General features: G+C 47.6%; 2 protein-coding genes across 2 annotated transcripts; one reads left to right on the top strand and one right to left on the bottom strand.

Moving 5' to 3' along the window:
* Positions 1-6555: 6555 nt before the first annotated feature.
* LOC117241323 lies at positions 6556-7383 on the bottom strand. The gene is made up of 2 exons (XM_033507273.1): positions 7104-7383; positions 6556-6977 (listed from the first exon to the last, which is right to left on the bottom strand). Exons 1-2 carry the CDS (start codon positions 7381-7383, stop codon positions 6556-6558), a joined length of 702 nt encoding a protein of 233 aa, XP_033363164.1.
* A 2660-nt stretch (positions 7384-10043) lies between these two features.
* On the top strand, positions 10044-12104 carry LOC117241322 (the record flags this gene model as incomplete). Its single annotated transcript, XM_033507272.1, has 4 exons — positions 10044-10179; positions 10264-10655; positions 10851-11090; positions 11817-12104. Coding segments are annotated over exons 1-4 (1056 nt in total), but the record flags the coding sequence as incomplete, so codon positions are not given.
* Positions 12105-12165: the final 61 nt, after the last annotated feature.

Here is a 12165-nt window from a genome sequence, read left to right as displayed (position 1 = left end):
TAAGAGTGGAACAAGAAAAATAGCTCGCAAATGGCTATAATTTCGTGGATTTTGACGAAAAGTAGCCGTCATTCCCTCCCCGCTGGAGATATTTCGATGTTTTAGCGCTCGTTTCATTCCATTTTACACTGCAAATGTAATGTTCTACCGTTTCAGCGTCGAAACAAGCAAAATAGCTCGCAAATCGCGATGATTTCGTCGTTTTGACGGAAACTAACCGTCATTTCCTTCCCGTTGGAGACACTTCGACGTTTAAGCGCTTGCTAAACTCCATTTTACACTGCAAATGCAATGCACTACCGCTTAAGCGTCGACACAAGCAAAATAGCACGCAAATCGCGAAGATTTCGTCGATTTTGACGGAAGCTAACTGTCATTTCCTTCCCGTTGGAGATATTTCAACGCTTTTGCGCTCGTTGAACTCCATTTTACACTGCAAATGCAATGCACTACCGTTTTAGCGTCGAAACACGCAAAATAACTCGCATATCGCGAAGATTTCGTCGATTTTGATGAAATCTAGCAGTCATTTCCTTCCCGTTGGAGACATGTCGACGTTTGAGCTCACGTTGAACTCCATTTTACACTCCAAATGCAATGCACTACCGTTTAAGCGTCGAGACAAGCAAAATAGCTCGTAAATCGCGAAGATTTCGTCGATTCTGACGGAAACTAACTGTCATTTCCTTCTCGTTGGAGATATTTCGACGTTTAAGCGCTCGTTGAACTCCATTTTACACTGCAAATGCAATGCACTACCGCTTAAGCGACGAGACATGCAAAATAGCTCGCAAATCACGAAGATTTCGACGATTTCGATGAAATCTAGCCGTCATTTCCTTCCCGTTGGAGACATTTCGACGTATAAGCGCTCGTTGAACACCATTTAACACTGCAAATGTAACGCACTACCGTTTCAGCGTCGAAACATGCAAAATAGCTTCGAAAGCGCGAAGATTTCGTCGATTTTGTCGAAAACTAGCCGTCATTTCCTTTCCGTTGGAGATATTTCGACGTTTAAGCGCTCGTTCAACTCCTTTTTACACTGCACATGCAATGCACCACCGTTTAGGCGTCCACAACAAGCAAAATAACTCGCAAATCGCGAAGATTTCGTCGATTTTGACGGAAACTAACTGTCATTTCCTTCCCGTTGGTGACCTTTAGACGTTTAAGCGTTCGTTGAACACCATTTTACACTGCAAATGCAATGCACTACCGTTTAAGCGTCGAAACAAGCAATATAGCTCGCAAATCGCGAAGATTTCGTCGAATTTGACGGAAACTAACTATCATTTCATTCCCGTTGGTGACATTTAGACGTTTAAGCGTTCGTTGAACACCATTTTACACTGCAAATGCAATGCACTACCGTTTAAGCGTCGAAATACGCAAAATAGCTCGCAAATCGCGAAAATTTCGTCGATTTTGAGGAAAACTAACTGTCATTTCATTCCCGTTGGAGATATTTCGACGTTTAAGCGCTCGTTAAACTCCATTTTACACTGCAAATGCAAAGCACTACCGATTAAGCGTCGAGAGAAGCAAAATAGCTCGCAAATCGCGAAGATTTCGTCGATTTTGACGGAAATTAACTGTCATTTCCTTCCCGTTGGTGACATTTAGACATTTAAGCGCTCATTTCACTCCATTTTACACTGCCAATGTAATGGACTACCGATTAAGCGTCGAGACAAGCAAAATGGCTCGCAAATCGCGAAGATTTCGTAGATTTTGACGAAAAGTAGCCGTCATTCCCTTCCCGTTGGAGATATTTTGACGTTTACGAGCTCGCTGAACTCCATTTTACACTGCAACAGTAATGCTCTACCGTTTACGCGTCGAACCAAGCCCAACAGCTCGCAAATCGTGATGATTCGTCGATTTTGACGGAAACTAGCCGTCATTTCCTTCCGTTCGAGACATTTCGACTTTTAAGCGCTCGTTGAACTCCATTTTCCACTGCAAATGCAATGCACTACCGTTTGAGCGTCGAAACAAGCAATATAGCATGCAAAGCGCGAAGATTTCGTCGATTTTGAGGAAAACTAACTGCCATTTCCTTCCCGTTGGAGATATTTCGACGTTTAAGCCCTCGTTAAACTCCAATTTACACTGCAAATGCAATGCACTACCGTTTAAGCGTCCAAACATGCAAAATAGCTTCGAAAGCGCGAAGATTTCGTCGATGTTGTCGAAAACTAGCCGTCATTTCCTTTCCGTTGGGGATATTTCGACGTTTAAGCGCTCGTTCAACTCCTTTTTACACTGCACATGCAATGCACCACCGTTTAGGCGTCCACAACAAGCAAAATAGCTCACAAATCGCGAAGATTTCGTCGATTTCGATGTAATCTAGCCGTCATTTCCTGCCCGTTGGAGACATTTCGACGTATAAGCGCTCGTTGAACACCATTTTACAGTGCAAATGTAATGCACTACCGCTTAAGCGTCGACACAAGCAAAATAGCTCCCAAATCGTGAAGATTTCGTCGATTCTGATGAAAACTAACTGTCATTTCCTTCCCGTTGGAGATATTTCGACGTTTAAGCCCTCGTTAAACTCCAATTTACACTGCAAATGCAATGCACTACCGTTTGAACGTCGAAACAAGCAATATAGCATGCAAAGCGCGAAGATTTCGTCGATTTTGAGGAAAACTAACTGCCATTTCCTTCCCGTAGGAGATATTTCGACGTTTGAGCGCTCGTTTCATTCAATTTTACACTGCAAATGTAATGTTCTACCGATTAAGCGTCGAGACAAGCAAAATAACTCGCAAATCGCGAAGATTTCGTCGATTTTGACGGAAACTAACTGTCATTTCCTTCCCGTTGGTGACATTTAGACGTTTAAGCGTTCGTTGAACACCATTTTACACTGCAAATGCAATGCACTACCGTTTAAGCGTCGAAACAAGCAATATAGCTCGCAAATCGCGATGATTTCGTAGATTTTGACGAAAAGTTGCCGTGATTCCCTTCCCGTTGGAGATATTTTGACGTTTACGAGCTCGTTGAACTCCATTTTACACTGCAACAGTAATGCTCTACCGTTTACGCGTCGAACCAAGCCCAACAGCTCGCAAATCGTGATGGTTCGTCGATTTTGACGAAAACTAGCCGTCATCTCCTTCCGTTGGAGACATTTCGACATTTAAGCGCTCGTTGAACTCCTTTTTCCACTGCGAATGCAATGCACTACCGTTTAAGCGTCGAAACAAGCAATATAGCTCGCAAATCGCGAAGATTTCGTCGATTTCGAAGAAATATAGCCGTCATTTCCTTCCCGTTGGAGATATTTCGACGTATAAGCGCTCGTTGAACTCCATTTTACACTGGAAATTAAATGTTCTACCGTTTAAGAGTGGAACAAGAAAAATAGCTCGCAAATGGCTATAATTTCGTGGATTTTGACGAAAAGTAGCCGTCATTCCCTCCCCGCTGGAGATATTTCGATGTTTTAGCGCTCGTTTCATTCCATTTTACACTGCAAATGTAATGTTCTACCGTTTCAGCGTCGAAACAAGCAAAATAGCTCGCAAATCGCGATGATTTCGTCGTTTTGACGGAAACTAACCGTCATTTCCTTCCCGTTGGAGATATTTCGACGTTTGAGCGCTCGTTGAACTCCATTTTACACTGCAAATGTAATATTAATATATATATATATATATATATATATATGTCGTCTTTACATTAGAATTAGGGTTAGGGGCGTGAAACGAATCTTCGTTTGGGTTACACGTTGTCGTTATACAATGGAGAAGACATTGACTAGTGCAAATACGATTATTATAGAACCGGACAAGTAACCGCGGTAGTTAGGTGCTCGAGATACTAATGACAATGATCCTAGGTTCAATAACGAATCCGCGGTCGACGGGATGATAGATGAACGTACTCACAAAATCTAAGTCGGACGCGTAATATTCACTGATCGTAAAGAATTACTCCTTTCATCAATGAGATCGCGAGAAAGAATGCCTTTCCCGTCCCGATGATGCCACAGAGGAAAACTATAACGGGGTGTGTCTAAGGATACGAGATCATCGGATTCGTCGAGAAAAGCCTTCGTTCAGAAAGTAAGGGAAATTGGCGTTGCTGCTAATTGGTCAATCTCCATATCGGTGGTTAGAAAAAGATGCTAGACGCCCTCGAGGGAAAGTTGCTAGTGGGAGACGCCGCTCGTTGAAAAATATGTCTCCCTTATCTTCCCGTAGTTGGGACTGAGACTGTTTGTCTGTTTGAAGGACTTTAGTTAACTAAACCTTAAGATTTATAACGGGCCCTCGGGCTAGCCGAACATGTACTGCGGAGACGCATCGACATCTGGCAATCATCTTACTCGAAGAATAGTATCTGCGTGTGGCCAACCACGGGACAGAAACCGTTGGAATGTTTACTGTCGCGTGTCGCCACGAATATTTCTTTTAAGGAGAGCTATAGAATTACTCCATACCTTTGTTAGGCAAAGCGTTCATCCCGTGACCGCGGCTACGTTCGGCGACTGACTGTCGCCTCGAGCCCAAGCTCATTATCACGACTCTCGAACAATTACAATCGGGTTGAATAACTACAATTGTTCAATTACAGCTATAGTAGACTCTAGGTTACAATGTTGCGGGATTATCCAAAATTCCAAAGGCTCCGGTGTTCTTTCATCTCCGACACGGCCATCCTGACTATCACACGTCCTCGTGTGTAACTAAAATATCGTGTTTTCTTACATTAGATTCGATACAACTGACATTATTCACGATTTAACTAAATGTCCAAGTAAGTCAAGGGTCCAGTGCAACAACAAAGTTTCGTTCAGAGGTTTGACAACAGAAAAATAAAAGAGAATAGGAATTTGTAATGTTATAATTTGTATTCAAAGTGTTAGGTGCGTTCTGTGAGTCGCCAGTCAGACCGTAATGACACAACAGATCATTTTCGATTTCGTACACTGGTGAACCTCAGTTTGTTGGATCATATTGCCACGTTGGGTGCATTACACCCAGAAAGCACATAAACCCACTCAACGGGTTACAACCAAAAGCACATCAACCCACTCAACGGGTTACAACAAAAAGCACATCAACCCACTCAACGGGTTACAACAAAAAGCAGATCAACCCACTCAACGGGTTACAACAGAAAGCACATCAACCCACTCAACGGGTTACAACAAAAAGCACATAAAACCACTCGGTGTATTACTATGACCACAACGCAGTGTTAATGATCCTCTGAGGTCAGTGTACTTGCATCGTTATTATCACCGCCGTTGTCATCGCCGCAGACGTCTAACTCAGCAGGGACGCAACCTTCTGGCATTTTTCTCAGTCTGTCGTGTCTGTCCTTATATGATCGTTTGCCGTCTAAGGTTTTTAGGGTATATCTATCTCCTTCCAAAGTCTCTGCTATTACGAATGGACCCCTGAATTTCGGAGGTGGAATGGTGTAATAGGTACTGAGATGCACTCGGTTATGTTTAACCAATAACGTTTATTAAACTTGGTAACAACGAATAACAATTAACAGTTAACAACAGTTGATACTTAACGACGATCAACAATAGCGACGTTGTGGCGATTCCTCGATAATAGCGGACTCGTTTACTTTCGTCTTTTGCGCTTCGCGGCTCGTGGTCGAATGTCCTTATTTTTTCGATCGAACTAATTCTTCCCTTCGTTCGCCATCGATATTCCCACTAGAGTGCGTTCATTAGAAGTGCCGCCGCGGCTGGCGAGTGTATGCTCTTCCGAGAAATTCGGCGGAAGGTGCGTGGAGATATCGATGACGGATTGAGTGCGTCGTGTTACGCTTAGGCGGCGTAGCGCTTTGTATCACGGAGCCGTTGGAAAGTTGGCGAACACTTGTCGAGGTTCTGCTTGAACGCATAAATTAGAGGTTTGTGATCTGTATAGATCGCGAACTCCCTATCTTCGACGGCATGTCGGAAGCGTTTAACCGCGTAGTACATCGCCAGCAATTCGCAATCATACGCTCTGTATTTTCGTTGCGCGGGGGATATCAGTTTTGTCATAAAGCCTAGTGGTTGCCGCGAATCGTTGACGCGTTGCTGAAATACCGCACCAATAGCGTAATCGGATGCGTCGACCGCGAGGCTAACGGGCGCGCAGGGGATCGGGTGCGCTAACATTGTCGCGTCGACCAAAACGCGTTTCGACTCGCGGAAGCTTTTTTTCGCATGCTCGGACTACTCAATAGACGCGTTGCGCTTGGTTGTGCCTTTCCATAAGTCGTTGAGTGGTCGGAGAGTGTGCGCGGCCCTCGGTATGAAACGACTGTAATTAATCATACCGAGGTATCTTCGAAGATCTTTAACGGTTGCGGGTTGCGGTACTTTAGCGATAGCGCCCACGCGTTCAGCCAGCGGCTTTATCCCTTCGGCGGTTACAGTATAAGCGAGGAATTGAATTTCGCGGACGCCGAATTCGCACTTCGCGGAATTAATAACGACCCCGTAGTCGTTGAGGCGTTGAAACAGGACCTGCAAGTTTTCGCGATGTTGTTCGTCATTCTCGGAAGCTACGAGGAAATCGTCTATGTCTGTGGCCCCCTCAGCATCGCCTCTATAATCACAGGAGTGGGGGTCAATGTTCCTCCTGTGGCGTGCCGCAGGGAGTATCGGGGCAGCTCCCACGCCGGACAGAATCCCAGGGTGTGCTGCGCCATGTCCCTGTCCTCTCCGCGGTGGTGGCAGATGTCTGTCGTCTCCCGTCCGATTCTCTTCAGAAACTCGCAGAACATGCCGTGTCCGGTGAGTATCTGGGTCATTCTGAATGTGAGCGGGAGGCCGTGGCGGCTCCTCCATGCCTCCCAGTTTGAGAAGACCGCCTCCGCGCCCAGATATTCACCTCCCTCTTTGATCAGCTGGGATCGCAACCGGTCCCACGTGTCATCCTCAGCGGTTCCTATGTCGTTCGGAGCAGCCTGCTCGGTCGGATCTTCTCCCGGATGCCATACTCTCCGGTGGGTGTATCACTTTTTGAGCGCTAGCGCACGGAGCTTCCACGGGGGGGGGCGGTTATGGCGGTCGCCGACGCGTGAGACACCGTCCAGTATCCCCTAATGATTCTGATGGCGGTTACCTCGTGTAGCCTCCTCAGGAGCAGGATGCTGCGGCGGCTCGCCAACAGGTCGTCCGCCCATACCGGGGTACATCGCTCGGGACAGAATGACGCCCTCTGAAAATCGGCGCACCGCGTCTCCTCCTCCGCCGATGTACGATAGCAGGCCGCACAAGGCATTAGCAGCCACCGACACTTTCGGAATCAGGCAATCGAAGTGTGGCTCGAACGTCCACTGGCTGTCGATGACGAGACCCAGATATTTCATCTGCGGTCCCACCTGGACGGTTTCGTCTGCCATGTTTATGCATAGGCCGGGCGGTGGGGTCCCTTGCCGCTTCTTGTCATAGAACCAGATGGCCTGCGACTTCGCAGGGGAGACCCTCAGGCCCAATCCGCGCACGGCACGGATTGCGGAGGCCCTTGCGATTTCGCCGATGCGCAGTGTCCCGTGCCAGCCACGACCCCCGACCAGGACCAGGGTGTCGTCCGCGTTGCACTACATGGCCGCGTCTGGGGGCAGCGGGCATCGCAGTACCTCATCGTGCGTAATGTTCCATAGGATCGGTCCCAGTACCGAGCCCTGCGGGACTCCGCGCTCAACAGGACGCCTTTCCTCTCCCTCCTTGTTGCTGTAGCAAATCCACCTGTCGCCGATGTAGGACCGGATCAGCCGGACGAGGTAGCTGAGAACCTCGAAGTGCTCCAAGGCCGTCGGTATCCTGTCCCACGGCATGGAGTTAAACGCGTTGACGATGTCTAGGGAAAACGCCAGCGCCACGTCGTTCCGGGAAACTCTGTCCTCTGCCAGTGTCCGCACGCGTCTTACCGCGTCGATCGTCGAGCGTCCCTTCCGGAAGCCGTACTGGCTTTCGTGCCAACCTGGCACCTGGCCCGCTATGTGTCGCTCCAAGCAAGTGGCAACTACCCTCTCGAGCAGTTTGCCGACCTCGTCTAGCAGGCATATCGGCCGGTATGCTGACGGCGAGGTCGTCGGTCGACCCTCTTTACCGAGCAAGGCCAGCCTCGCCGTCTGCCATGCCCGGGGGTAGGCTCCCTCTTTCAGGCATCTTGTATAGAAGCGCCGATGTCTGGGTTCCATGACTCCCATCACTTCCCCCCAGATCCGACCCGAGAATCCGTCTGGGCCCGGCATCACGTTGCGGGAGACCATTCTTCTGCTCGCCTCCCATATCTCTTCCTCTGTGACTTCCCAGTCATCCCTCCATTCCAACGTCCGTGTCGGTTCCCGCGGCCGTTCTGTCGCCCTGTCTTCTTACGAGGGGAACAGTGTCGCGATGATCCGCAGCAGCAGGGCAGGTTCCATTTCCGTCGTTGCCAGGGGGCCCTTCGCGCGCAGTTTCCGCGTCACCGTCCTATACGGCCTTCCCCATGGGTCGGCCTCGACTGTTCCGATCAGTTCGAACCAGGCACGGTCCTTCGCGTTTTTAATTTCCTTTTGCAGCGAGCGCCGTAGTACGCGGTACGCCCGGTAGCGCGAGGAGACTCCTTCTTCGTCGCGTCGTCGCCAACGGCGGGCCCTTAGGTACTGTCTTCGGGCCCGGACACCAGCTCGTACTCAGCTCCGCGATGTGAGGGTTCCACCAGTAGACTGCCCTGCTTCGCACCGTGCCTGGTATGGCACGTGACATGGATGCGTCGCAGATTGCTGTCAAGGCTCGGCGTAGGTTCTCGGCCTCCTCTTCCACGTCTGTCTCGGTCGTCGCCGTCGGGGCTTCCAAGCTGTTGCTATGGCAGCCGCCCGGAGTAGATCCCTATTCATCTCCTTAACCTTCCATCTTGGCAGTGGGCGCGCGTGTCCTTTCCTAGACGAACCGCGACCATCGCCTGTAGTCCACGTTCGGGGTCCAGGTGTGTCCACCTCCATGAATATGTAGAGGCGGTCCGAAAGTGTCTCGACCCCTTCGGCTACTCTCTAGCCTGAGATCCGCCTGAATGCATCGGGGGAGGCCCATGTGATGTCGACGATGGAGCTCCCTCTCCACGCCACGCAGGTACTGCTCGAGCACCTGTTCACCAACAGGAGTCCAAGTCCCGCGGCCCAGTTTGACAGCGTGCAGCCGCGCGCGTTGGTCCTGGCGTTCCCCCATACCATGGAGTGCGCGTTGATGTCTCCCAGGACGAGCACTTGCCGGGGGAGCCGTCGCCTGACGCAGTCGCCGACTCCGTCCAGGAATTCCTCGAATGTTGCCCTTCCGCTGTTGGGTGACACGTACACACCCACCACCACCATCCCTGCCCACTCGATCGCTACGTATCCGTTGCCGCGTTCCAGCAGGGCTCCGCGGGCGAATGCCCCGGGCGTTGATGTCCAGGTGACGACAACGATTCCCTCCGTATCTCCGGCCCATTCCGAAGCATCCGGGACTCTGTATGGTTCCGCCACCACCGCTAGGGCGACCGTGCTCTCCCGAATGGTTTGGTAGAGCAGGTCTTGCGCTCGCCTTGATCTTCCTAGGTTCGTCTGGAGGATGCGTATTTTCGACCCCCTAGCGTCGTCGCTTCTCTGGCTTCCTCCGTGCCAGCTTCTTTGTCTGCGGGCTTAGGTTCGCTGTTGAAGTGGTTACCACTTCTAAGAAAACTCTACATCCGGTCTTTTTAGTTTTACTCAAGCACTGAAGCCATCGACAGCGCGTAGATAAAAGACTGCGACGAAGTCAGGCCATAAACAGTAGACAGGCGACGTTGACTTCGGGGTTTTTCAGTTATTGGGTAACACAGCTTGCGTGCGGTTCTGGACCAGCTCAAATTGTATTCTTACTTATTACACTTCTATTTAAATATATTTTCTGCCTTACAACTTATCCACGTGTTTTCTCTGTTTACACATCGAATAACCTCAACAGGTTATGGGCCCAGGGCTGTAAATTGCAAGGTAGCAACGTGAAGTGAAAAAATTGTTAAAGTGTTGTGCATAGTAAAATAAGGGATAGTGCTAAAATGGAATCAGCAAATGCGAAGATCGAGATGTTACGCGGTGACGAAAAGTGGCTCCAGTGGCGTTTTGTTATGCGTACACTTTTGGGCGAAGATGACGACCTGATCAATGTGTGTGAAGGTAATCTGTGTCATCCAGGTAACAGCGCGGAGAAAGAAATCGCTCGTGAAAGATTTTTGAAAGCAGATCGATTAGCGCGAAAATTAATCGTGACTTCAGTAGGAAGGAAACCGTTGAATCTTGTTTTATGTTGCACAACAGCACACGAAATGTGGAAAAAGGCGAATACAGTATATGACATGAAGTCGGATGAGAATTTAAATATGGTCCAGGAGCAGTTCTTCGATCTTAAATGGGAAGAATCTGAAAATGTCTCGTACAACCTATCAAAGTTGGAACTCATAGCGGCAAAGATGAAAGCCCTTGGAAGTGAAATTGGCGAGAAAATGCTGATAACACGCATTTTATCGATGTTACCATACAAATTTGATCATTTTCACAGTGCGTGGGATTCCGTGGAAGAAGAAAAGAAGACCTTAGACAGGCTTAGTACCAGGCTGATGACGGAAGAAATCAGTTGGAAGAAAGACGACCAGGAAACATCGGTGGTACTGGTAACAAAAAATAATAATTAGAAAAGGGAACAGCAGAAGCAGTCAAGTAAACGTGAATACGAGAAACAAGGACCAAGCTGCTTCAATTGTGGAAAAGTTGGCCATCTAAAGAAGGATTGCTTTAGATGCTTTATATACAAAAGGAAAGGCCACACAAGTAAAAATTGTTTTAAAAGTGACAGAAGAGACAACCAGGAACCTAGAAATCAAAATCGGGATCACAGCGGAATTGGTCTATTAGGAAATACCTCAGCGATACAAGCTGATGTTTGGATAATCGATTCAGGAGCTATGGATCACATGACAGAACGACGGGAATGGTTTAGCGTCTTTGAAGAATTCGATAATACGATGATAGAGATCGACGATGGTACATTCATGGATGCGTGCGGCAAAGGAAAAATTAAAGTAGAGACTTTTGTGGACGGCAAATGGGTAACATGTACAATGAACGATGTTCTGTACGTACCAGGTATGAAAACAAATTTATTTTCGATTAGATCTGTCGCAAGAAGGGGCGTAGATTTCTGTATTTCAAAGGAAGGGACCAATTGTGTATTTTTACAAAATCGGAAAATAATAGCAAGAGGTTCAATTATTGGAAATTTGTATAAAGTAGATACGCGAGTTATCATACCGTCAGTTTGTAATTTTAGCAATAGAGCGGAGTCAAACGCGGACACGTTACAGTTATGGCACGAACGGCTATGTCATTAAAATATCAGGCATGTTAAAGAGTTCTTAAAGAATTCAAATATGAAAGTGGTAGAGAATAGTAACTTTTTCTGTGAACGTTGCGCGTACGGGAAACAACATAGATCGAGTTTTCAGGAGAAAATCAATCGGGCGACTAAACCTCGCGAAATTATTTATGCGGATGTATGTGGACCTATGGAAGTCGAGTCATTAGGCAAAAAACTGTATTTTCTGACATTTAACGATGATTTTTCAAAATTCACAAAGATGTACTTCTTACGACTTAAGTCAGAAGTAATTGAAAAATTAAAAATCTTTTGCCTAGAAGTTGAGAATCAGTTTAATGATAAAATTAACGAAATTCATAGTGATGGAGGGAAAGAATTCAAAAATAAAAAAGTCAAAGAATTTTTAAGAAGTCAGGGAATTAGGCACACAATTAACGTCCCATACACTCCTGAACAGAATGGTGTCGCAGAAAGGGAAAATAGAACAATAGTAGAGGCAGGTCGGTCGATGCTATATCCGAAACCAAATCTACCGCTGTTTTTATGGGCCGAAGCCATGAACACAGCAGTACATGTCATAAATAAGGCGGGGCCGACAAGACAAGACAAGAAAACACCATATGAACTGTGGTACGGGAAACCGCCGAATTTAGAAAAGTTTAGGGTTTTCGGTACTGAGTGCTTTGCTCACATACCTGCGGAGAAAAGAACAAAACTTGACAAAAAGGCTAACAAAGGATATTTGGTAGGCTATTTAGATGACGGACGAGGGTATCGAGTGTACGTGCCAACAGTAAAAAATGTAA

This window comes from Bombus vosnesenskii, unplaced genomic scaffold, assembly GCF_011952255.1.
Source record: "Bombus vosnesenskii isolate JDL3184/JDL3185 unplaced genomic scaffold, Bvos_JDL3184-5_v1.1 scf7180000015690, whole genome shotgun sequence".
Classification (NCBI taxonomy): domain Eukaryota; kingdom Metazoa; phylum Arthropoda; class Insecta; order Hymenoptera; family Apidae; genus Bombus; species Bombus vosnesenskii.
This window is presented reverse-complemented; position numbering and strand designations above follow the sequence as displayed.